Raw genomic sequence first — 27,777 nt, 5'->3', positions numbered from 1 at the left:
GAGTGTGTAGGTAGCGGTGCGGGAGGTAGGGAGGGTGTAGGTAGCGGTGCGGGAGGTAGGGAGGGTGTAGTAGGTAGCGGTGCGGGACTCAGTCAGGACAGAGGGTGTAGGTCGCGGCAGGGAGGGAGGAAGGCAGCACGGAGGGAGATAGGGTGGGTGTAAGTAATAGTACTTACTATTAGACGGGCGGCAACCATTAAAACACTGAACGCGGCGGCATTTCAAATGAAGCGCCGGCCGCCAGCCAACCAGAGCTGGCGGACCGGCAGCCAATCAGGGAAGCGGCCGCAGCAGTCGCTCCTGATTGGCTGCCGGTCCGCCAGCTCTGATTGGCTGGCGGCCGGCGCTACATTTGAAGTGCTGCGCGCGTTCTACTTGTTCATGGCTGCTGCCCGCCTAAATGAGTAAGTATTATTACTTACACACCAACCCTCCTGCCGCCGCGCATGCGCAGAATAATCCCGTGAATCCCGGGATTGGATGCTCCAATCCCGGGATTCAAATCCCGGCATTTTTGGGCCCAAATCCCGGGATCCCGCCGATCCCGATCCCGGGATTGGCCTCCCTAGTATGTATACAGATATAACAATGCACACTGGATGTATATCACAGAATACTTGTACTAAATATTCAGATAACTGTACACTTGTTCTTAACTAACACTGTCTAAAATGACATGTAGAATACTTAAGTGTCTGTAAATACACAGCGCTGATAATAAAGGCGGATTTACAGAGGAGACAGTGCCCAGCAGTCCTGGCGGTCAGCCCAGCTATGTAATGGCGCCAAAATCTCTGTCAGGGAGTGAGGGAGAGAGAACTGCAGCTCCAGGGCGGGAACACCAGCAGTAGATGGCGCCCGGAGCTGGGGGAGGGGCTACAGGTCAGCGCCTTATTCCCTCTGCTGTACTTCACCATCGGGTACTGTGGAGCCTATTATAAATGGATTTTAGTAAATCCAACCTGTGCTCCTTGCCCTGGTGGATATAGTGTCCACGTCAGCGGCGCGGTCCTTCTTCTGGGACCGCAACCGGATCACGATTTACCGGCAGGTGCCACCTGGGGGACCCTCTTACCTCCTCCCTTTAGTGCAGCCACGTGATCCTGGAGAGCTGCAGCGGTGGTGTGCCAGAAAACCGGTGCGTCTCCGCTGCAAGTACCCGAGAACCCGGCCGCGGGAGTATGCAGCGCCGCTGAGGGAGGTGATGGAGCCGCAGCACAGCATGTCATGAAGACATAGAAAGTGCTGTGGCCCTTGAAGTCTTCTAAAAAGCTCTTTTCAGGGCTGCCTAGCGCAGCCCTACCTGTTAGTGACGTGCACTGCAGGCACCAACTTACAAACTGAGCTCCAGTGCCTGGACGCGGGGCTATAGAGGAGGCGGTGCAGTGCATCCTGGGAACAGTTAAAGCTTTAGCCTGTTGGTGCCTTGGATCAAGATCCAACTCTACACCGCAATGTTATTCCCTGTGGAATACCAGTGTACCCCGCTGCAGAAAAACTAAAAAATAATAATAAAAAAAAAAAAATATATATATATATATATATATATATATATATATATATCTTGGAAGAGCTGGCACTCACCCTAAACTTTGAAGACCCAGTGTGACAATTATCGCAAGGAGTTGGTTAGATTCAAACGTAACAAGTGTGCTACTGTCCGGGAGGACTATGAATCTAATAGAGTTTACCGGTGGGTGGCCGGGGGTGAACCGGGGAACCACCGCCCATACAATCAGAGATCCAAATATTCCTGGCGTAAACGAGGGGAGTCACGCAACCGAGATTATGCCACTTCAAATAGTGATAATGAATTCAACGTTGCTGACTCTGATGGGCCTACAGATTCTACCGTTGTCCCTTTAGGGACCTCTCCTGTGGTCGCAGAAACCACCAAAACAAGAGGGCGCCCACCCGCAGGTGCCAACAAAACCGCAGGATACAGAAACACCTCCACAAGGAGGAAAGTCTAATTTTCAACCTCTCTGACCGCATTCTTACTGGAACAGAAATTAAAGTGCTTAATAATGGTTTATCCTTTATACCCACCAGTAAGTTTGATGGTCTCACGTGGCAAGCTGAGCTACACCACTTTTCTCGCAAGTTGAGGTTACAAGAATACTTTCAGGAGGTTTTACCAACCGATCCACATCAGGCATTCATCAATTCCAGGCACGGATCTTCGTTTGACCCCCAGTCCAGTAATGCGTCAATCAAGACTTTCACCAGACTCCTAGATGACTCAGTCACTAAATACACGGCTGCTTCACATGAAACACACCAAAATCTTTCCAGGCTCGAGTTTAAAGCCTTGAACCAACTTGGATCACATCGAGACATCGTCATCCGCCCCGCCGATAAGGGGGGCGGTATCGTGATTATGAATCTGGCCGACTACAAGTCGGAAATATACAAGCAGCTCGGTGATGCATCTGTCTACAAAAGTCTGTCTTCTGATCCTACATCTAGGTACAAGCAAGAGGTAGATAGTATCTTGGATCAAGCCTGTGCATCTTCCTATATTTCTGAGAAGCTATGTCGGGCCCTTAAACAGGAATATCCTAAGGTACCCATTTTGTTTACTGTGCCCAAGGTACACAAAAATTTAACCCATCCCCCCGGCAGACCCATAATCTCTGCCCACCAATCATTATATCAACCTGTGTCTGTTTTTCTGGACGGCATTCTTCAGCCGCTTATTTTGAAACAGCCGAATTTTGTGAAAGACACCACTTCTTTTCTGAATCGTTTGTCTTTACTTTCTAACATACCTAAAGGCACCCTAATCTGCACCATTGACATCTGCAGTTTATTTACCTGTATCCCTCATACCCATGGCTTGGCGGCTATGAAACAGTTCCTTATCAAAGAAAATCTGACTACTGTTAACTTGGATCTATTTCTCAAATTGTTAGAACTTACCCTGACTAGGAACTATTTTTTGTTCGATGGGAAGTATTTTTGCCAAACTAGCGGGTGTGCTATGGGGAGCAACGTCTCCCCTTCTTTCGCTAATGTGTTCATGATGCAGGAGGAGCAGGCTATGTTCTTCACCGACGCTGCTACCTGCAGTCATATTCTACACTACTCACGCTATATTGATGACGTTTTCATCCTCTGGACGGGCGGCCAATTGCTCTTTAAACAACTTGTCAACAAAATTAACAGCAGCGATTCACCAATTAAAATCACGGCGGAAAGTAATCCACATTCTCTTAATTATCTGGATGTCCAGATTTCCATTATCAATGGGAGTATCAGAACGGATATTTTCTGCAAGCCGACTGATAAGAACACTTTACTGCGAGCCAACAGCCACCACCCAAGGGCACGGAAAAAAGGCCTTCCCAGGTCCCAATTGATGAGGGCCGCAAGAATCACTAGCGATCCATCCAGATTAGACCATGCTCTTTCCACCGTCGTGAACCGCTTTGCAGTCAGAGGTTATGATGCAGGCGAACTTTCTAAGCATAAATTAGAAGTCGCGGCCATCTCGCGACATGAGTTGTTACAACAAAAACCTAAGAAACAAGATCAATTGGTACCATTAGTCAACAAGTATACCACTGCCAGCCCTGTGGTACCTCGAGCCCTAAAAGCTATGTGGCCAATAATATCCACTGATAAGAAATTACCTATTTTCAAGAAAAAAAGACCCCTCACATGCTACAAGAAAAGTAAAAGCATTAAAGATTATGTTGTACATTCAGATATAACAGGCTTTGGAGAGCAGTCAACTTCCTGACCAAGCCTCCGGGATGCTACAGGTGCCTTGGGTGCAAAACGTGTGCCAACATACAACCGGGGCCATCTTTTATATCTACTTCTACTGGCAAATCATTTAATATCAGGCATGTCATTACATGCACTACTACCCACATTGTATACTTAATCACTTGCCCCTGCAAGTTACAATATGTGGGTAAGACAGTACTCACTGCCAGAGAACGTTTTGCCATGCACAGATCTGCTATTTAGTATGCAATTGCAGGAAAATCTTCTGATCAGCCAGTCGCGAAACACTATGCTGAATCTCACCATTCACTTCAGGATCTGAACTTACAGATCATTGATCATATCCCCAAATCTATACGCGGCGGTGACCGTGGGGACCAGCTTTTACGTCTTGAGGCTAGATGGATTTATTCACTCGATACTATTAGACCTAAAGGTCTTAATGACAAGATCGCTTGGAGTGTGTTTCAAATTTAAGATTTTGCTAGTATGCAGGTTTAATTATCACCCATGTATAGTAAGATTATTAACTAGATATTAATTTGTCTATATTTAACTATTATCTTCTCCTGCCAGTATTGCCTACCTAATTTGCGAAATGCTATATGGTTAAAATGATGTTGTCTTTTTACTTTTCTTTTTCTTAATATGCATCCAGCTACATATTTCTTGCTCTAATTACCAAGTCTATTATACAACTTTTAGGTGCTTTATATTTTATGTATACTACAGCATGTGTCTTTTTAATTACGCACAGTTTTTATTACCTAAGTATTTTACATGTATCCGGTTTATTGACTGTATACATGTTTATATTGCACCATTTTTCTTTGTTTCGTCAGCCACACCTATGTCTATCCGCCCTCTGGTTACCACTCAGCGCCGGTCTCCAAGGCGACCGTGCAAGCTCTGGGTTTCCAGGAAGTGACGGACCGCGACGTACGGGCGCGCTGACGTCACCACACCCGGAAGTGCACTGAACGGATTCCGTTCTCACCCGCTTTCCGCTGGCGTGTCCCGTTCGCGGGTCTTCTTTGCTTATTTAAAGGTATGCTTTTGTCTTGCACATTTGTATTACCTTGACAAAGGGGCGTTAGCGCCCCGAAACGTTGGTCACCCCACTTTGTTTTTCATGGATTAAAGTTACCTTTTGCACTTTATTTACTGGGATCAGTCTCTGAGTGCCGCTGCATGTTTCCATTTGCCGTATATATATATATATATATATATATATAGAAACAGAAATCCGGCACTCTAAGGACAGTGTAACCTCCTAGAAACTTGCTGGTGTGCCATCCAAGAGAAGATTTCCCATAGATATTGAAAAACACAGGCGGCACTCCCAGGCTTGTAAAAGTGAAAAAAATTTATAACAACGTTTTGGGGGGTCTCACCCCATCATCAGACCCCCCGAAACGTTGTTATAAAGTTTTTTCACTTTTACAAGCCTGGGAGTGCCGCCTGTGTTTTTCAATATATATATATATATATATATATATATATATATATATACACACACACACACTGCTCAAAAAAATAAAGGGAACACTAAAATAACATCCTAGATCTGAATGAATGAAATATTCTTATTAAATACTTTGTTCTTTACATAGTTCAATGTGCTGACAACAAAATCACACAAAAAATATCAATGGAAATCAAATTTATTAACCCATGGAGGTCTGGATTTTGAGTCACCCTCAATATTAAAGTGGAAAAACACACTACAGGCTGATCCAACTTTGATGCAATGTCCTTAAAACAAGTAAAAATGAGGCTCAGTAGTGTGTGTGGCCTCCACGTGCCTGTATGACCTCCCTACAATGCCTAGGCATGCTCCTGATGAGGTGGCGGATGGTCTCCTGAGGGATCTCCTCCCAGACCTGGACTAAAGCATCCGCCAACTCCTGGACAGTCTGTGGTGCAATGCGACATTGGTGGAGGTAGCGAGACATGATGTCCCAGATGTGCTCAATTGGATTCAGGTCTGGGGAACGGGCGGGCCAGTCCATAGCATCAATGCCTTCATCTTGCAGGAACTGCTGACACACTCCAGCCACATGAGGTCTAGCATTGTCTTGCATTAGGAGGAACCCAGGGCCAACCGCACCAGCATATGGTCTCACAAGGGGTCTGAGGATCTCATCTCGGTACCTATTGGCAGTCAGGCTACCTCTGGCGAGCACATGGAGGGCTGTGCGGCCCCTCAAAGAAATGCCACCCCACACTATTACTGACCCACTGCCAAACCGGTCATGCTGGAGGATGTTGCAGGCAGCAGAACGTTCTCCTTGGTGTCTCCAGACTCTGTCACGTCTGTCACATGTGCTCAGTGAGAACCTGTTTCATCTGTGAAGAGCACAGGGCACCAGTGGCGAATTTGCCAATCTTGGTGTTCTCTGGCAAATGCCAAACGTCCTGCACAGTGTTGGGCTGTAAGCACAACCGCCACCTGTGGACGTCGGGCCCTCATACCACCCTCATGGAGTCTGTTTCTGATCGTTTGAGTAGACACATGCACATTTGTGGCTTGCTGGAGGTCATTTTGCAGGGCTCTGGCAGTGTTCCTTCTGTTCCTCCTTGCACAAAGGCGGAGGTAGCGGTCCTGCTGCTGGGTTGTTGCCCTCCTACGGCCTCCTCCACATCTCCTGATGTACTGGCCTGTCTCCTGGTAGCGCCTCCATGCTCTGGACACTACGCTGACAGACACAGCAAATCTTCTTGCCACAGCTCGCATTGATGTGCCATCCTGGATGAGCTGCACTTCCTGAGCCACTTGTGTGGGTTGTAGGGAGGTCATGCAGGCACGTGGAGGCCACACACACTACCGAGCCTCGTTCTGACTTGTTTTAAGGACATTACATCAAAGTTGGATCAGCCTGTAGTGTGTTTTTCCACTTTAATATTGAGGGCGACTCCAAATCCAGACCTCCATGGGTTAATAAATTTGATTTCCATTGATAATTTGTGTGTGATTTTGTTGTCAGCACATTGAACTATGTAAAGAACAAAGTATTTAATAAGAATATTTCATTCATTCAGATCTAGGATGTGTTATTTTAGTGTTCCCTTTATTTTTTTGAGCAGTGTATATGAGAGAGAGAGAGCGGGCACAGGTTTTGCCTGTCACATTGTCCATACTTAATATGTCCCAGCTCGCCAACCCATGCCACCCCTGCAAGTGCCCCACGTTGCCATGGTACTCATTGAGAGAACCACTGCATTAAGATGTCTGGATAAGACTTCTTAAATGACATTTTACTGCAAACCACAGCTGCCTAATAATGAATGATCCTTGTGTTAAGAGTTTCATAGTGCTGTCACATAAACAGAGGTGCAGCAAAGCTAGACGCTACAGTATCACGCTTGTTTCAGTAACACCTTGCTCATCAGTCAAGTGGTTGAGGTATTCTAGGATGATTTAGTCAGCCTTGGTGATACTGTAAATGTAAAACCTAATGTAATTCACTTTCAATTTATGTGGTGTCGCAAGTCCGGCCAACAATCATTTTAGTAATCCTCTAGAAAAGCCATGGGCAGTACACCTAAAAATCACAAGCAAATGTGATCACAGTACACATTTGAGATGTTAGAAAACTGCATATGAAAAGCAGTTATAGCTAGGCTGACCATACTATCCCTTTAAACTGGGACAATCATGAATTACACAGGTTCTGTGGCTGGCTGACTGTAAACCTGCATTTCACCTGGTCTTAATCAGCCATAGAAACCTGTGTAATTCATGAGTGTCCCAGTCTAAAGAGATAGTTTGGTAAGCCTAGTAATAGCCCCCTCTCCAAGTACGATCAGGTTATTGTAGTGTGAACTGAGGAAGTTTACAGACCATCAAATCACATAGGGGGATATTCAATTTGGCCCGGGGTGCCGGGTGATAAGTATCGGCCGGTGGGGGCTATTTAATTGGCCCCGATAAGCCGGCGCGTGCCGCGGCTTATCCGTGGTTTTGCTTCACCTGCCTCCGGCAGGCGAAGCAAAATGCCCGATAACAGCCCCGTTTTCAACCGAAAACGGGGCTGTTTCACCCGAAAACACACAGGTTTCACTGAACCTGTGTGTTTTCGGGTGTAAGAGGACTTATTACCGGCCGAGCAAATTAAATAGCCCGACCGCAGCACCCGAAGAAACATCGGGGGTTTTTACTCCCGATGTCTCTTCGGACCAAATTGAATATCCCGCATAGTATGTTGATGAAAAAAGTACTGTTGCGGCATCAATAAAAAACTGTGGACAGGGAACACTGCTTTCCTTAGTGAGAGGTGAGAAAATGTAATTGCCCTGCTAAAAAGATAATTTTATGGGTAAGTGGTTAATCTATTCTAAGCAAATTATGAGCGATTTGGAATAAGTAAAATTAATAAGCAAATGTGAAATAATAAATTAATGTAGTGAAACAGCAAACATCCACACTTTAGCAGCAAAAAAGAAAGAAAGCATAAAGCACTTACACCAGGGAGGCCGCTCTGAGCGCTGCCGCAGAGGAAGAGACGAAGAGGAGAGAATTCTGTGAGGCAGATAAGCATCGCCAGGCGCATGGCGGGCCATCATGGAATCGCATCCAGCTGATACAACAACAATTGATAGATCAATCTTCATTACAGGAATTTACGATCAACAGAAATATTCACAGAAAAGGTTTTGTTGCCCCTGAATACCTGTGCCTCCTCTTGTAACAGGTGGATCAGGTGTTAGGCCAACTTACACCTATCCTAACATGTGAACTGCTTTGGTTGGTGCAGCAAATAAACCACAATCGGCAGTCGAGCCATTAATGGCCATCTGCATCCACAAATAAGTAATGATCATTGGTCTACGCTTACAACGGAGCACAAAGGCAAACAATGCTGTGTAGGCAACAAAACCATTTGTGTGAACCAGCACAGGAATCAAGATGAGCAATCAATTGGCATGATGGCAGAATTAGGATCCATGGATAATGGGCCTGGACCTATTTCTGTAAAACAAATACATATAATTTATATCTTTTCTACAAGCGCTTCTTAGATATCACAGAATGGCAAAACCCTGACCACTGCAATCCAGTGTCTTTCCACAGAAACGTGCTATACTGTACCTGCAGATCCACTTGAATGGGTCTCAGCAAACTGTTTACACACGGCGGTCAAAAACTCGTTGACTTGTCTCAGTGACAGAGAGTTGTGAAGAGTCTCCAGTGGGTAGATTGTGGGAACCATAGAACACCCCTCAAAACCTGTCGAAGATCAGAAAGAGAGACACTAAAACATGTTAACAAAGACCTGCTTAGAAATGACACATCCATAGGACCCGCACAGCAGGGCATCAGAGCTTAGAATTTATACAATAACTACCTCATATTAATAAGACACTGCACTGCAATAGTCATGGTGCTACCATTACCAAACTGAGCAGAAAAATAATACTTTGTATTGTTCTAACACAGTTGATTTTTAATGTTGATCAATACAACTATATTTTCTCCTCCTCATCTAACAAGTTCCTTGCCAAACCTGTTCATCCAGACTAATCTGTAATCCTGAAAATGTTACATAAACCCTAAAAACACAACTTTCAGGATGGCTTATGAAACTCCCTAGATTCTATTATTAGTTGGTCAATTCCACAGGTGTTCCTTCCTAACCAATATGTAGCCTGAGGTTGCAAGTCTTACACTTAACATTATACAGTATTAGATGGAAATAAATTCAATTTATATAATTGCATTTCCCTCCTGCAGATGTGTAGCTGCAGCTAATTTTAGGCAAATCATTGGCACTCACCCCATTAGTTCATCATTTCACCCAACAGGAACATCAACATTCACTAAACAAAGCTGAAACAGGTATGATGTTTTCAGCCTATCAGAGCCAAGCACAGTGCAGGCTTACTAACGTGACCACTGAAATAAGCCGATCCATTTGCTATTTGATTTCTATTTGAAATAAGGTACAAGGCAGAAAACAAATCTCAAACTGTATCATTTCCAGAAAATGCTGTATTTAACAATAATAATCCATCCTTATCGTTCAGAGCACACTATCCTGTCATCTGAGCACTATTTTCTCTTTCAGCAAGTCCCATACAGTCTTATGTACGTATAACATAGAACCACTTGCCTTGAACGTCAACACACTGGACTTTCAACGTCAACCCTCATTTACCAAAAACCTAATTTTGCACTGCACTTATTTTACAAACCAGATATATAGCAAAGATGATTCCTGGAAGCTATTGCTTCACGCTTTGTAATATAATACATCGATTTGTGATACTGTAATATGCACTGCTGTGTAATATAATACGCCACTTTCTGATGTCATATACTTATTTTTACGCTGTTGTCTAAAATTTAAATAAGCAGCGTGATGTGGCGAGAGGGGCATTTTGGAAAGGGAGGTACAAGCAGAACACTGCAGAGCCGCCATGCTGCACAAATACCAAAAAGGAGGTCTTGTTTTGCAGGGGACAAAGTATTAACGCCGTTCAAGGGGTAAAGCATATTTGGCAATGTTCATAGTATAGCAGGAGTTCATAGAATGAATTTACATACCAGTAGGGACCAGATTTTTATACTACCACAGAGAGCTGGTAACAGAGCTTCATCACTAGTAAAAGTGTAAATTCTTTTTTGGCAATCTAGACTTATTTCAGAGCAGAAGTGTATTGTATATTACCTCATATAGATTAACCAATGCCAACAACCCCCCCCCAAAAAAAAAAAAAAAAAAAACAAAGTTGCAAAAGTTGAAATACAGGAGGGAGATTCAATTAAGTGCAAGGTTCCGTCACAACCATGTGATGTGTGGCTGTATACATTACAGGTAACAAGTCTGACAGATAGAGGGGGTCATTCCGAGTTGATAGCTAGCAGCCGTTATTCGCTGCGTAGCGATCATTGAAAAAAACGGCTAATCTGCGCATGCGTATGCACCGCAATGCACACGCGCGTCGTACGGGTACAAAGTCCTTTGTGGATTTGCACTGGTTGTAGCGACTATTCCAATCGCACAGCCGTATGCAAGGAGATTGAAAGGAACAAGGCGTTTCTGGGTGTCAACTGGTCGTTTTCTGGGAGTGTTTGGAAAAACGCAGGCGTGGCCGGGCGTTTGCTGGGCGGTTATCTGACGTCATTACCGTGTCACTTGTCGCAGCAATCATCGCACAGGATAAGTAACTACAGGGCTGGTCTTGTTTTGCACAAAATGTGTTTGCAGGCACTCTGCTGCACAGGCGTTCGCACTCCTGCAAAGCGAAAATACACTCCCCAATGGGCAGCGACTATGCGTTTGCACGGCTGCTAAAAACAGCTAGCGAGCGATCAACTCGGAATGACCCCCAGAGTACGTTGTATTTGTGTGCAAGTTTCCATCACAGCTCTAATGTCCCAATGCCCTCCCATCTGTCAAGAATAACACTTAAATGAGAATCAATACATTTTATGAGGGAGAAGGAAAAATTGAACAGCATTAAATTAATGGGATGATATAAATTCAATAGAAAAACATTTCTTTACCCACAAATCAAGATGTTAGACACTGTCTGTAACACTGGACAAATCCACAGTGTATGCATTTACAACCCACAGTGGAATTATTCTAAACTCTTGCATCTGACTATTGAGTGGAGTTTTGAATCAAAATAAAGAAATTGATATTACCAACTTATCATCTGGAAGGAATGCATTAAAAAAACAGGATTTTAATACCTACTGGTAAATTCTTTTCTCCTAGTCCGTAGAGGATGCTGGGGTCCACTTCAGTACCATGGGGTATAGACTGTTCCGCAGGAGCCATGGGCACTTTAAGACTTTTCTAGAGTGTGAACTGGCTCCTCCCTCTATGCCCCTCCTCCAGACCTCAGTTTAGGAACTGTGCCCAGGGAGACGGACATTTCGAGGAAAGGATTTACTTTTAAGTTAACGGTGAAATTCATACCAGCTCACACTTCAACCATGCCGCACACATGGCATTCAACAAAACACATGCCAACAGGCATGAACATTACAGCAACCGTGCTGAATTTTTTTTTAACAAAATAAAAACTGCAGGTAAAGAACGCACTGGGCTGGGTGCCCAGCATCCTCTACGGACTAGGAGAAAAGGATTTACCGGTAGGTATTAAAATCCTGTTTTCTCATACGTCCTAGAGGATGCTGGGGTCCACTTCAGTACCATCGGGTTATACCAAAGCTCCAGTACGGGCGGGAGAGTGCCGATGACCCTGCAGCACCGACTGACCAAACTTGAGGCCCTCATCGGCCAAGGTGTCAAACTTGTAAAAGCAAACGTGTTTGCCCCTGACCAAGTAGCTGCTCGGCAAAGTTGTAATGTCGAGACCACCCGGGCAGTCGCCCAGGATGAGCCCACCTTTCTAGTAGAATGGGCATGCACCGAATTTGGTATCGTCAATCCTGCCATGGAATGAGCGTGCTGAATCGTACCTCTGATTCAGCGCGCAATGGTCTGCTTAGAAGCTGGACACCCAATCTTGTTGGGAACATACAGGACAAACAGAGCCTCTGTTTTCCGTATCCGAGCTGTTCTTGTGACATAAATTCTCAAAGCCCTGACCACATCCAGAGACTTTGAAGCAGCGAAGGTGTCAGTAGCCACTGGCACCACAATAGGTTGGTTTATATGGAAAGAAGAAACCACCTTTGGAAGAAACTGCTGACGAGTTCTTAACTCAGCCCTATCTTCATGGAAAATCAAGTACGGACTCTTGTGAGACAAGGCCCCTAACTCCGACACCCTTCTTGCGGATGCCAAGGCCAACAGCATGACCACTTTCCAAGTAAGAAACTTCAACTCTATCTCCTGGAGAGGTACAAACCAATCCGATTGAAGGAACTGCAACACAACGTTAAGGTCCCATGGTGCCACAGGAGGCACAAATGGAGGTTGGATGTGCAGAACCCCTTTCACGAAGGTCTGAACTTCTGGAAGGGAGGCCAATTGTTTCTGAAAGAAAACGGACGAGGCCGAAATCTGGACCTTGATTGAACCCAATCGTAGGCCCGCATCCACACCCGCCTGAAGAAAATAGAGAAAACGTCCTAACTGAAACTCTTCCGTTGGAGCCTTCTTGGATTCACACCAAGACACATATTTTCTGCAAATACGGTGGTAATGTTTAGACGTTACCCCTTTCCTGGCCTGAATCAGAGTGGGAATGACTTCTTTGGGAATACCCTTTCGGGCTATTAACCGGCGCTCAACAGTCATGCCGTCAAACGTAGCCGCAGTAAGTCTTGATATACGCACGGCCCCTGCTGCAGCAGGTCCTTGCGAAGAGGAAGAGGCAGAGGATCTTCTATGAGCAACTCCTGAAGATCTGGATACCAAGCCCTCCTTGGCCAGTCTGGGACAATGAGGATCGCTCAAACCCCTGTTCTTCTTATGATCTTGAGAACTTTCGGAATGAGTGGAAGTGGAGGGAAGACATATACCGACCGAAACACCCACTGGGTCACTAGTGCATCCACCGGCACTGCTTGAGGGTCTCTCGACCTGGAACAATATCTCTGAAGCTTCTTGTTGAGACGAGATGCCATCATGTCTACTTGAGGAACTCCCCAAAGACCTGTCACCTCTGCGAAGACTTCTTGGTGGAGGCCCCATTCTCCTGGATGGAGATCGTGCCTGCTGAGGAAGTCTGCTTCCCAGTTGTCCACTCCCAGAATGAAAACTGCAGACAGAGCTCTTGAATATTTTTCTGCCTAGAGGGGGATCTTTGTCACCTCTACCATCGCCGCTCTGCTTTTCATTCCGCCCTGACGGTTTATGTACGCGACTGCTGTTACATTGTCCGACTTGATCTGTACAGGTTGATATTGAAGAAGATGCACTGCTTGTAGAAGGCCATTGTAAATAGCCCTCAACTCCAGAACGTTTATGTGAAGACAAGTTTCTTGACTTGACCATCTTCCTTGGAAGCTTTCCCCCTGTGTGACTGCTCCCCAGCCTCGGAGACTTGCATCCGTGGTTACTAGGACCCAGTCCTGAATCCCGAACCTGCGTCCCTCTAGTAGGCGAGAACTGTGTAGCCACCACAGGAGCAAAATTCTGGCTTTGGATGACAGGATTATCCTCTGGTGCATGTGAAGGTGAGATCCGGACCACTTGTCCAACAGCTCCCACTGGAATACTCTGCCATGGAATCGGCCAAACTGTATGGCCTCGTAGGCCGCTATCATCTTTCCCAATGCATTGATGAATCAACACTCTTGTTGGTTTCAGAATTTGTTTTACCATTCTCTGGATTTCCAGAGCCTTTTCTACTGGAAGAAATACCCTCTGTACTTCTGTGTCCAGTATCATCCCCAGAAAAGACAATCTTGTCGTCGGTTCAAACTGTGATTTTGGAAAATGTATGATCCAACCCTGTTGTTGAAGTACTGTCAGGGAGAGTGCAATGTTCTGCACCAACCTTTCCCTGGACCTCGCCTTTATCAGGAGATCTTCCAGGTAAGGAATTATATTGACTCCTTTCTGTCGAAGGAGGACCATCATCTCCGCCATCACCTTGGTGAACACCCTCGGTGCCGTGGAGAGTCCAAATGGCAACGTCTGAAATTGGTAATGACAATCCTGTACAGCATCTGAGAGTGATGTGTCTTTTTCGCCGGCGCAGGAGCATTAGGCAAGAATGTCGACTTACCTGCGGTAGACGCAGAAACTAAAGCATCCAGCCCATCTCCAAAGAAGGCCTCACCTTTATACGGGAGAGCCTCCATATTCCTTTTGGAATCTGCGTCAGCATTCCATTGGCGAATCCACAACGCCCTTCGTGCTGAGACTGCCATGGTAGCGGCTCTTGATCCCAAGAGACCAATATCTTTCATGGCTTCTAGCATGTATGCAGCAGCGTCTTTGCTATGACCTAACGTTAGGAGTTTCTCGTCTCTATCTATTGTGTCAATGTCTGATGACAAGTTTTCTGACCACTTTTCAATAGCACTATTCACCCACGCACAGGCAATGGTATGCCTGAGTAGTGCCCCATTGGCCACATAAATAGATTTCAACATATTCTCCAACTTGCGGTCTGCCCGGCTCCTTCATTGAAGCCGTCCCAGGCACAGGGAGAATCACCTTTTTTGTTAACCGTGACAGGGCACTGTCTAATACGGAGGGGGGGGGGGGGGGGCTCCCACCTTTTCCTGTCCTGTGCAGGGAAAGGGTAAGCTACCTGAATTCTTTTGGGAATCTGAAATTTATTTTCAGGATTTGTCCAGACTACCTCTAAGAGACTGTTCAGCTCATGAGATGGAGGAAAAGTTACATTAATTTTCTTCTTTTCTTTACAAAAGTAAGCCTTCTCCTGTGGTAAAGGAGGGGCCTCCGTAACTTCTAACACCTCCTTTATAGCAACAATCACGTACTGAATGTTTTTTGCTAACTTTGGATCTATTCCCCTGGAATCACTAGTGTCGACACAGGAATCAGAGTCCGTGTCGGTATCAGTCTGTACAACCTGTGTAAATGACCTTTTATGTGACCGAGAGGGGTCCCCTGTGGATGAAAAGGCAGAACTATTAAAAATCACATCTTCGACAGATTTTCTCCAGTTTTCTGCATGAGACTCACACTTATCCAATCTCTTACTGATATAATTCACACTATCACGTAATTCTTTCACCCATTCAGGCTCGTGGTGTGCCGGCAGCGCCACCACATTACAATTCTGTGTCCCTAAAATGGCTCCCTCAGGGGAAGAGCTCCTTGCCTCAGACATGTCTCACACGTGCACAATCACACCACAGACACTCCGGGGTTTAATGGGGACAGACCCACAGTAAAGTCTGTCAGAAGGACACAGAAAGGAATTGCCAGTTCACAACTCAGCGCCAAAAGAAAAAATCCCCGTGTCGCGTACTTTGTACACAGAGATCTTCAAGCGCTTTATATTACGAATAATATATTTTAGCACCGAATATTACACTCCCCCCCCCCCTCTTTTTTTGCACCCTGATACTTGATTCAGAGGTGGAGAGGAGGATCAGCGTTTATTGCCCTGCAGCTGCTGGGAGAAAATGGCGCTGAGCAGTGTGCTGGCTGCCTGAGGAAGAAGCCCCGCCCCCTGTAATGGCACGTTTTCCTCAGCATTAGAATAGATATTTATACTGGCGGGGGTGTAGGACAGTGTAAATACAAAGTATGCTACGTTTTGTCAGTGAGAGTAGGTTTCATGCTGCCCAGGGCGCCGGTGCCCCCCCCCCCCGCGCCCTGCTGTGCACTGTGTTATGGATAGCATGTTCGCACAGTGTTCCCGCTCGCTGCGCGGTACCTTGAGCCGTCACGATGACCGGAGATCCCTCTCTGCAGATCTCCAGTAATAATACTCACGCGTCTTCTGACTTCTGGCTCTGTTAGGGGGTTGACGGCGTGCTGTGGGAGTGAGCGCGTAGCCGCAGCTAGTGTTCAGTTCCCTTCAGGAGCTAATGGTGTCCTGTCCGCAAGAAGCAGAGCCATGAAACTCTTTAGGAAGTTGGTTCCTACTTCTTTCCCCTAAGTTCCACAAAGCAGAGAGACTGTTGCCAGCAGTCTCCCTGAAAATAAAAAAACCTAACAAAGTAGTGAAACTCAGCTCCACTGGAGTGCAATCAGTCTGCCTGGGCACATTTTCTAAACTAAGGTCTGGAGGAGGTGCATAGAGGAAGGAGCCAGTTCACACTCTAGAAAAGTTTTAAAGTGCCCATGGCTCCTGCAGAACCATCTATACCCCATGGTACTGAAGTAGAACCCAGCATCCTCTAGGACGTATGAGAAAAAATAATAATCTGACAACTACTAAGGAGATATAGGGCTATATTCAATTAGGTCGAAACTGTCGTCTTTTCGAAAATACGGCAGTTTTCGACTTTTTCAGGTCGGAAGGGGTTCCAACCTATTCAATCCAGTCGGGGAATTCGATTTGTTGAATAGTACGTGAATTGGCGGTATAGCTGCCGATTCGGGTACTTCTGAGGGAAACGGGGCTAAATTCGTCAGGTTTTGGCCCCGTTTCCGACCATCTCAGTTCGACTTAAAAAAAAGTCAAACTGAAATGAGGGACCTGAGAGGAGGAGAGGGGGAAGAGCCGCGGGCAGACGGGGGACAGCAGCGCTACAGCACAGCAGGAGGATGTGTCATAGCTGCCGCTCACGGAAGCGTCCACCCGGCTGCAGCAAGTGAGTTCCTGCTTACTGGAGCCGGTGGACGCTGCCATGAGGTCTGGCGGCTGTGCCACATCCTCCTGCAGCGCTGCTGTACCCCCGTCTGCCCGCAGCTCTGCCCCCTCTCTGGTTCCTCATCTCAATTCGACTTTTATAGAGTCGAATTGAGATGGGCACTGAATAGCCCTTGTCAGATCCATTCTGACAAATGCATGTCGGAATGGATCAGACCTTAATTGAATATACCCCAAAGTCGGATCCATTCCGACATGCATTTATCCGGAATGGATCTGACAAGGGCTATTCAATGCCCATCTAAATTCAACTTTATAAAAGTCGAATTGAGATGAGGGACCAGAGAGGGGGGAGAGCCGCAGGCAGACAGCAGTGCTGCAGGAGGCTGTGGCACAGCCGCCAGACCTCACGGCAGCGTCCACCCGGCTCCAGCAAGCGGGAACTCACTTGCAGGAGTCGGGTGGATGCTCCCGTGAGCGGCAGCTATGACACATCCCCCAGCAGCGCTGTGCTGTAGCGCTGCTGTCCCCTGTCTGCCCGCGGCTCTCCCCCCTCTCCTCCTCTAGGGTCCCTCATCTCAGTTCGACTTTTTTTTTAAGTCGAACTGAGCTGGTCGGAAACGGGGCCAAAACCTGTCGAATTAGGACCCATTTCCCTCAGAAGTACCGTGAATCGGCAGCTATACCGCCAATTCACGTACTATTCGACACGTCGAATTCCCCGACTTGTCGAATAAAAATGCTTGGGACTAAATAGGTCGGAACACCTTCCGACCTGAAAAAGTCAAAAACTGCCGTCTTTTCGACAAGACGGCAGTTTTGACCTTAATTGAATATACCCCATAGTTTTTTAGAATTTTTAGTGTATGGCTATTTTACAACTAGAAAATTACAGTTAAGGTGACTGATCCAGGGATTTATTTGCCATATATGGCAACAGGAAATGCTCTTATTCCCCATAAGGTGTATGACGTACACACATGCATGCATACATACATACAAACATACAGTACATTCGTGAATGCCCATGTCAAGACATAAAAAAATCCGTGCTACACATTTGCAGTGACAGTGCCACTTGCAACCACATACAGTATTCATACAAAAATCATATGAAAGACATGGTTACATTCAAACAAACTGGGCAGCAGACATTTCTTTTAATAACAATTTGATATTGGGCACTAATTGGGCCACTTTGTTAGTAAATAATACCCATACACAAAACCTAAACTTCAGTTTTATGAACATGACTATTCGCTTATACGTTTCTCAATACTGAATAATTGCTTGTGGTGGCAAAACTAGAACCTTTGTGATTTAAAATTTCTCTTTAATAATGACAATCTGAAGGACCAGACAAAATGCAATGTATGTTTTACAGGTCTCAATGGTGTGCTGGCCATCACAGCTGCTAGTCCGATAAAAGACAGCGATTGAGAATGAATGGTGACAAAACCCTGATGGTTATGACCAAGAATATTATACTTCCAACACAATAAAACACAACAGCTTTGTTTCATGCTGGAGATCAATATGTTGATATATGCAAGTGCTAATACTCAATTCCTTTGTACAAATCCCCCATAAAACATAGCATGCCATCTACAGATGCAACAAATGGCTTTTACCTTTCTTTAAGCACATTTGTTGTTGCTTATTTCTATTATAACAAAGCAAGACAATCATGGACTGGAATTTCCTAATGTTTATAGTATATGGAATTAATGGAGGACAAATTATGATGCTGTTTACTAAACTGTAAACTGGTACCGTATAAGCATCTTGGATCTGCCACGCTAACCAATTATGGAGTACATTTAGAAGGGCAATGACTGGCAGATGATACAATTTAGCTGGCCAAGAGATAACCATGCAAGACTGAGGTATAATCTTTTGTTCATCATTAGAAGATAAAGGTATACCGTTGTCTGGCAAAGTTTGTAGACTGGGTATTGCTGAAAAGTGCTAAAGTGAAGTGCGCGTGTGTAACTTCTCCTCAGACATAACTTACTAATAGTCTGCAGCAGTTTTAATAGCATTAAACTGACTTTTCAGCATTGTTGCAAAATAGCCATCACAGCAAACATTACCGTTTTTCTAAATAGATAACTATGTTGACTTTCATAAATAATACAAATTTAATAAAAAAAAATAAAAATATATATTGCTATATTAGCACTAAACAAAGTGGAGTGTAACAATGTGTACTTCGGTATTTTGAGGGTTCTGTACAATAATAAAAAACAAAAAAAAAAACACACCTTAAATTATGTAAAATAAAGGAAAAAAATTAAGGGTGCCCTTATCTCTTGCAGAAGACATTTTGGGGGGAGGGGATGTAATAGCCTGCGAGAAGCAGGAAATGTGAGACTTTTTGCAAGTTCCCCCCCCTTTTTTTTTTAAGCACTAATCATTTACACAGCAAAAGCAACCTGGTTTTGCCGTGTAAATGATTGTTGCCACTTTAAAAAAACGGGAGAACTCGCACCAAGTGTTGTATTTCCTGCTTTTCGCAGGGTATTATATTCCCCTCTAGAGTTTCACTATCATAGAAAAAAAATAGTAGCGTCAGTTTGCAAAGTAGCAAGCAAAACAAAGTTTAAAATCTGGGAATATGTTCTCCAGTTAGCAAATAGTATTGTTATATTATTATTGATCTATATCTAGTCATCACTTGAATGTTTAAGATAAGTGATCACATTTGTAAGAATTATTAAACATTCACTCAGTGAATCATTGTTCCCATCATTAGTTTATTTACTAAGCAACCACCGCATTTTGGTGTGTTTATGGCCAAAATGTAAAAGAGCAATGCTTTCAATAGTAAAACACTGGCTGTTTTGATATTCATCATTGCCCATATAAATTTCAGGCTTAAACGCTCCAAGAAGCAGCAGCTTATTTGGTATTTGTGTATGAATGGTGGGCAAACTAGACTAATGGTAGATAAACTAAGGTGATCTGAAAAAAGGATGTGAAGTGCACACAGGTGCACACATACCTTAAGTCATGTACAATTATAATTCCAAAAAAATAGAAAAGCAAGAAAATAAAAATAGATATTTAAATTGTTTTCCCCAGTGTTAATTAATATTCCAGTAAAATAATGCACTTTGTATTTAAATGCTGACCACATTATTTGAACTCACAAACTATCAACTAAAGAGATCTACAGTAATGGTATTATTCACTTGACCGGTATGTGACTCTCAGAAGTCAACAGTTTATGCTCCAGTTTGTATAACTACAATTAATGGGGGGAAAAAAAACAGTATGAAAAGTCCTTAATTGGAATACATCCCTTATCAAGATGATTCTGGTTTTAATTTTAAATATACATGTTGACTGATCAGATATCTGTTTAACCCAGGGCCCCTTACAATATAACAGAACTTTGTAACAGAATGGATTAACCAAAAAACTACAGGAGACTGGAGAACAACAGAGACCAGCACTACATAAATATTCAGTTTAAATTATGAATTGAGTTCTCCTTTACCATATAATTAAAATTCCCATTAGGTTCTACAATTCTTCTACAAGTAGAAGCAAAACAGTTATTCCAGTTGTGTGTTAATATGCTCTTAAACATGAATGAACAAAGTAGTTTTAATGTGGATATTTTGTTATTTAATTATGTAAATCTTCAATAAGTTATCACGAGGTCAAGATTTAAGTAAGGATCTCAAGTAGGAGGTATTAGTTGTTCTCATAAAGGATAACAGGGCTGGAAAAGAGCATCTTAAAATTAATCACATCTACAACAGGAAATGTTTGAACAAGCCATCTAGAATTTAGAGCCCATGCCATTTCTGTAGCACTCATACAAGCTGGAAATTGATTAATCCCCATACACAATAGCCAATTTTTATGATTGATATGGACAATAACGACACATCATTATGATAATCATGGAGTGTGCGCGCACAATATCATTAACGATGTGCGCTCCCGAGGGTTGTTAATGATATCGCCCATCGTCCGAACATGCAGGTCAATCTAACGATATCATTAGAAACGGCATGTTTGGGTTGTGGCACATGACGTCACTGAACCATATCGTTAACGATGTTGTTCCGTGTGTATGCACTATGGCAAAACGGACGATATCGCTCATGGAGTTCTTGTGTGTAACTGGCTTTAAGCAGTGGCAAGGAAATGTAAAAGAACGCTAAACAAAGAAAATAAAGTAAAAGTAAATAAACAATCATAACGTAGCACTGTAATCACTGGTGTCATTTAAATCACTTAACGCATTAATACCGTCTTAACTTAATTCCGTAACTGCAACATTTTATAAGAATGACCATATACAAGGAAACCTGAGCTCCGTTCTAAGCATGTAGATAAATGGCAATTGCCATTTCTTTTGACCAAAATTATTCTACATACATAATGCATTTTATCATATAACTGTATTAAAGACTAATGTTAAGACAGGTAGAAAAGTAGCAAAATGGGTTGTCACACTCTCCCATTACAAACACAGCAACCAAGCAAAGCTCTCAAGGTGCAAACTTAAATATAAGCAGCCGGATATGACTCATCGCAACACAAAAATGCACATGAGGCAAACTATTGGAAAGGAACACTGGGGTAATGGATTTAGGTTAATGACCAGACAGACATGTAAATGGTAGTCTTGTGGTACGGGCATCTGAATATTTCTTAGCATTCCATCAAGCAGACATCAGAACTGGCTCTGTCCCATAGCAAAAGGCACAGCGGCAAGCGTGCAGTACCGTAGAGGCACTCCATATCGTCCTGGCCCGAAATCAGCCAGTTCTTGAAGAGACGAAGGTGGTAGTAGCACTGGTGTAGGTGGTGGGCTAGTGCCCCATCCAGACAGATGTTCCGAGACTGAGGGTATTCAGAGGAAAAGTGACGCAGCAGCTGGGCGACCTCGTGGTCTTCCAGGCATTCTAGAGGAAAATGGCCCATAACAAGCGACAAGGAAAAAGAGAAGCGTGAGGATGATAAGATGGAAAGAAGGGGCAAAAAGAAAAAGGGATCCATGCTAAATAGAAAAGAAAATGTAAACAGCTAATGCTATTCAGCACTTTATATTGCTCTGGTTATTTAATAAGCCTTTCCTGTTTATGTTTTCTCAATCCTGAATATAAAGAAGCCTCTGAAAATATAAAATAAAACCTGTAAAGTAAATCTATTAAAATGCCACTGTAGGGAAATGTGTTATATGTCCCTATGTAGTATCTGATTGTTGTAAACCACGCTGGCATGCAGTACTCTGTTATGCATAAACCAATGAATGTTTAAAGCATTAATAAACATGACGAAACACCTCCTAAATTAAGCTGGTCATACACTGAATGAGTAAGCACAGGATCTGACTAATAGGTACGACAGGCTGACAGATTATTTTTAAGATGTAGCAGCACTGAACAATATATGGGCAATGTGCTACTAAGGCTGTGTACACACTACATGACACACTGGCAGATATCTCGCACCGACGTGGATCAAAACGATAATAGGATTTTGGTACTTACCAGGTAAATCCTTTTCTTTGAATCCATAGGGGGCACTGAAGTACTCTTGGGATATGGACAACTTTAGCAGGACAGGCACTGAATATTTAAATTTAGTAACTCTCCTCCCCTCCATACTCCCAGAATACCTCAGTGTTTTTTACTGAGCCGAACAGGAGCGATAGAGAGGATGAACAATGGAGAATTACATATAACATTATAACATAACGGACAACAATAAAGTTGACACATAACGTAACTGACAACTAAACAGTTGACACCATAACCGATATAACTTGAACCTTTGAACAATTCTGTGAGAATGTGTTACCATAAGATCCACTGAACTTACCACAAGACAGGTAAAACTGCTCTGGGTGGGCGTCCAGTGCCCCCTATGGATTCAAAGAAAAGGATTTACCTGGTAAGTACCAAAATCCTATTTTCTTTTTCATCCACCAGGGGTCACTGGAGTACTCTTGGGACGTACCAAAGTTTCCCCCTTGGGCGGGAGAGCTGTTTGGCACCTGTAACACTAGACGGCCAAAGCTAGAAGCTGATGCCGCAAACGTATCAAACTTGTAAAAGCGCACAAACGTGTGCACTGATGACCATGTAGCCGCACAACAAAGCTGCGTCGTAGAAGCCCCACGACTAGCTGCCCATGAAGTTCCCACAGAACGTGTGGAATGAGCTGTTACTGATGTAGGCGGCTGTAGCCTAGCATGAAGGTAAGTCTGACGTATGGTCAGCTTAATCCATCTGGATAAGGTCTGCTTGGAAGCTGGCCAACCCATCTTGGCAGCATCAGAGAGAACAAACAATGTATCCGTCTTACGAACTGTAGACGTTCGGGCTACATAAATGCGTACTGCGCGTACCACATCCAAAGTTCCTGAATCTTCTGATAACACAGGAACTACTATTGGTTGATTGATGTGAAAAGATGACACAACCTTTGGCAGGAAAGCGGGATTCGTCCGAAGTTCCGCTCTGTCATCATGAAACACCAAATACGGTGGCTTGCATGACAAGGCACCCAAATCTGAAACACGCCTTGCTGAAGCTAAGGCTAGGAGAAAAAATGTTTTCCAAGTGAGAAACTTAACATCCACTTGTTGTAAGGGTTCAAAATATGAACTGTAAAAAAATCTAAAACCAGATTCAAGTCCCACGGCGCTGTAGGTGGTATAAATGGAGGTTGTACTCTGAGGACACCTTGCAGGAAAGTGTGTACAGTCTGCAAAAGAGCCAAACGCCTTTGAAAGTAAATTGACAAAGCAAAGACCTGCACCTTTAGTGTAGATAAACGTAGTCCTCCATCTAACCCAGTCTGTAAAAATAGCAAAAGACGGGATAACTTGAAAGATGATGTCGGAAACTTCCGAGCTTCACACCAACCTATATAGGCACGCCAAATTCTGTGATAATGAGCTGCCGTAACTGGCTTCCTAGCACGTAACATGGTTGGTATAACAGATTCCGGAATGCCTTCTCTTCTTAAGAGGGCGGTCTCAACAGCCACCCCGTCAAACGCAGCCGCGCTAAATCGAGGTAAAGGAACGGACCCTGTTGTAACAGGTCCAGACGTAGCGAGAGCGGCCAAGGATCGTCTGCGAGTAGTCCGCGGAGATCCGAGAACCATGCTCTCCGAGGCCAATGAGGCACCACTAGTATGACTGTGGCGGACTCTCATTTGATCCGTTTTAGCAACAGAGGGATCAGCGGAAACAGATACACGAGGCTGTACGGCCACGCGATTGTGAGAGCATCCACCGCCACTGCCTTTGGATCTCGCGTTCTGAACACATACTGAGGCGTTTGGTGATTGTGGCGAGATGCCATCAGGTCCACCTGTGGGTAACCCCACCTCTGGACCAACATGTGAAACACTTCTGGATTCAATGCCCATTCTCCTGGATGAAAAGCGCGACGGCTGAGATAATCCGCCTCCCAGTTGTTCCCTGAATGAACACTGCCGACAATATCACTCGGTGATGCTCGGCCCAATTGAGGATTCGAGCTACTTCCCACATGGCCATGCGGCTTCTCGTTCCTCCTTGTTTGTTGATGTACGCGACCGCCGTCGCGTTGTCTGACTGCACCTGGACAGTCTGAGACCGGAGCATGTGCACTGATTGTCGTAGCGCATTGTAAATTGCCCGGAGTTCCAGGACATTTATAGACCGCAATCTTTCGTGATCTGCACAGAGACCCTGGAGCTGACAATTTTGAACCACAGCTCCCCAACCTCTGAGACTTGCGTCCGTCGTTAGAATTATCCAATTCCAGACGCCGAACCGTTTCCCTGAGGTGAGATTGTGTACTTTGAGCCACCAGAGTAGAGATACTCTGGCCCGTGGAGACAACCTCACCATCTGGTGAATATGCAGATGCGAGCCCGTCCACTGTGCGAGCACATCCAGTTGAAAAGGATGGGAGTGAAATCTTCCGAACTGAAGCGCTTCGAAAGCCACCACCATTTTCCCTAACAGTCGAATGCACAAATGTACCGAGACTGTGCGTGGCTTGAGCACTAACTGTACCAGATAACGAATACTCTGTACTTTCTGGTCTGGTAGGTAAATTCTTTGATTCACCGTATCGAGAATCATTCCTAGGAATTGAAGTCGTTGAGACGGAATCAGATGGAATTTCTTGAAGTTGACAATCCAACCGTGCTGAACTAGCACATTGTACGTTAGCAAAGCATGTTGTAGGAGCATCTGATGAGACGGAGCTTTGATGAGTAAATCGTCCAAGTATGGGACTATCATCACTCCCAGGGATCTGAGATGAGCTATCATCATAGACATCACTTTGGTGAATACCCGAGGCGCTGACGAGAGGCCAAACGGTAGAGCCTGAAATTGGTAGTGGTTTTGCCGTACCGCAAACCGTAAGTACCTTTGATGCGGTGGCCAATTTGGAATGTTTAAGTACACATCCTTGAGATCTAGCGCAATCATGAATTCCTGTGGCTCTAAACCTGCAATTACTGACCGCAGGGATTCCATCTTGAATCTGTAGTAAGTGACGTACTGATTGAGACCCTTTAAGTTCAATATTGGTCTGACCGAGCCATCCGGCTTTGGTACTACAAAAAGACTGGAATAATAACCCTGACCCTGTTGGTGAACAGGGACCGGAATCAAAACTGCTGAATCCAGCAGAGACTGAATGGCAATTTGCAGAACCGCCTTCTTGTCTTCCGACACAGGCAGTCCTGTCTTGAAAAACCGCACAGGTGGGTGACAGTCGAACTCTATTTTGTAATCTTTTAACACTAAATTGCGGATCCACCCATCTGTGGATGTCTGGAACCACGCCAAATGGAACGTCTGAAGGCGTGCTCCCACAACTGGAGATCCGAGATGGGCTGGGAGCCCGTCATGCCACTGGCTTGTTGGTGACCTTAGCGTCCTGACGACTGGTGGTGGTTTGTTGAAAACCACGTCCTCTACCTCGTCTACCAGGTGTGGTTGTTCCTCTAACACGGCCTCGAAAGGGCTGAGGGCTAAAGGATTTGAACGCTGGTCCAGAGTATTTCCGTCTAGGTACCGTTGGTGGCAATGGTAGGAAAACAGACTTCCCCCCCGTGGCCTCAGAAATCCATTTGTCCAATTCAGGACCAAACAACTTCTCGCCACCGTAAGGTAACGCTTCTATTCCTCTCTTGACCTCTGCCTCCGCCTGCCAAGAACGCAGCCAGAGTGCTCGCCGTGCCGTAGCTAGTGACAATGAAAGGCGAGAACTGACCTGACAGACGTTAGTAGAAGCTGTACAAAGATAATCAGCAGCTTCACAGATTTGATCAGCAAGAAGTATAAGGTGATCGTCCTGTAGGGCGGACTTGAGTTCCGTTATCCATATAATTAGCGCCTTAGTTACCCAAATGCCAACCAAACCAGGTCTAAGCAACACTCCTGCTGCTGTATACATGGACTTTAGCATAGCTTCTAGTTTACGCTCTGAATGGTCTTTAAGCGTAGTAGCAGTTGGTACTGGAATGGTTAATTTTTCAGTAAGTTTTGACACAGACGAATCCACCAGTGGCGGATTCTTCCATGTAGATGTCAGAGACTCTGGAAATAGGTAACTAGACTTAAATCTGCGAGGTATAGAAAACAGTTTATCCGGATTCTTCCGTGTCTATTAACATCTTATTAAGAGATTCAGAAAAAGGAAAACACACTGGAGATCTGTGTCGTTTAGTAAATACCACCTCATCATTTGTCAGAGGCTCTTCAGTCTCTGTAAACTTCAGAGACTGACGCACCGCCCTGATGAGATTATCAATGCCCGGACTGTCAATATCCTCACTATCTGACTGCTGGTCCAATTCGCCTTCCTCATGCTCATCTTGCGCAGTGAGGTCTGGCATAGAATCGTCAGAATGCAACATAGCAGAAACTGGTAAATTATAAGAAATGAAAATTATCCTTTCTACCCGAAGTGGACTTGGACCTTGGCAAAGGCTGAGAACCTTCTGGTATCTGTGGCGGACTCACCCGAGACTCAGATCTTACCGCCTCCCGCTCGTGGCGAGCGGCGGCCAATTCTGATTGCAACCCAGCCATTATATCCGCTAACATTGCCAATTGAGGATCCGGGGATGAAATCGGAGTAGAAATCGTATTTGTAGCTGGTGCCTTACTCATCATGCAGACAGACAATACAAATAGACAAAGACAGACAACTTGCACGACTCAGTAAAATTGTTACTAAGGTGTGTCTATATATGGCCGAAGTGCAGTGCACGTGGCCAGTACTATAAGAAACCTTATCCAAAATTCCCACTAAAACCCCTGCGCCATCCGGTGGAGTAGTGTTGTAGGACAGGAATCTTCTGGAATCATAAAAAAAGAAGAAACAGGAAGCATGGTTAAAATGGCCCCCCATGCCATGCTGACAGTCATAATCACAGTTCAGGTTATAAATACTTGTCTATACACATTTATAGACTAACCCCTGTTAATATAGGCTTAACAGTGCAATATTCCTTGTAAACCCATGCAGCCTTACCTATATTGCTGCTGCTATGGGCATTCACTCCCCCTCACCCCCCCTGCAGCTGCGCTGTCTGTGAGGACAGACTTCTCCCCCACCCTTGAGCTCCGTGTACCGCTGTCTCTCCAGCGGACGGGAGCGAGTGCGGGTGCAGGGAGCGGATGCAGGGAGCCGGGGAGCGAGGTGTATAGCACCAGGGAGCTGTGGTCCGTAAGTGCGGCCGGCGTCTCTGAGTGACGTGCGGGCGCTCGGAGCGGCGTTATGTAAGCAGCGGCGGCAGGAGCGGCTGTGGCGGGCGCTAAGTACCGTCTGTATACAGCGGCGGTTGGAGCGGCTGGGGCGGGCGCTTAGTCAGTAATCAGTGGCAGAAGCG

General features: G+C 44.9%; 1 protein-coding gene across 24 annotated transcripts in view; it reads right to left on the bottom strand.

The window, feature by feature from the left end:
* Positions 1-27,777, bottom strand: part of PPIP5K1 (diphosphoinositol pentakisphosphate kinase 1) — a 281,975-nt gene that overhangs the window by 16,689 nt on the left and 237,509 nt on the right. For 13 of the 24 annotated variants that reach the window (XM_063925882.1, XM_063925883.1, XM_063925886.1 and 10 more), the window contains 3 exons: positions 21,648-21,827; positions 8,828-8,965; positions 8,202-8,315 (listed from right to left, as the gene is read on the bottom strand). In XM_063925882.1, the coding sequence (XP_063781952.1) occupies positions 8,202-8,315; positions 8,828-8,965; positions 21,648-21,827 (432 nt within the window). The remainder of the gene's footprint in view (positions 1-8,201; positions 8,316-8,827; positions 8,966-21,647; positions 21,828-27,777) is intronic. The other 11 variants (XM_063925893.1, XM_063925898.1, XM_063925900.1 and 8 more) reach the window with 1 other exon arrangement.

The sequence above is a fragment of the Pseudophryne corroboree genome, chromosome 6 (assembly GCF_028390025.1).
Source record: "Pseudophryne corroboree isolate aPseCor3 chromosome 6, aPseCor3.hap2, whole genome shotgun sequence".
NCBI lineage: Eukaryota > Metazoa > Chordata > Amphibia > Anura > Myobatrachidae > Pseudophryne > Pseudophryne corroboree.
This window is presented reverse-complemented; position numbering and strand designations above follow the sequence as displayed.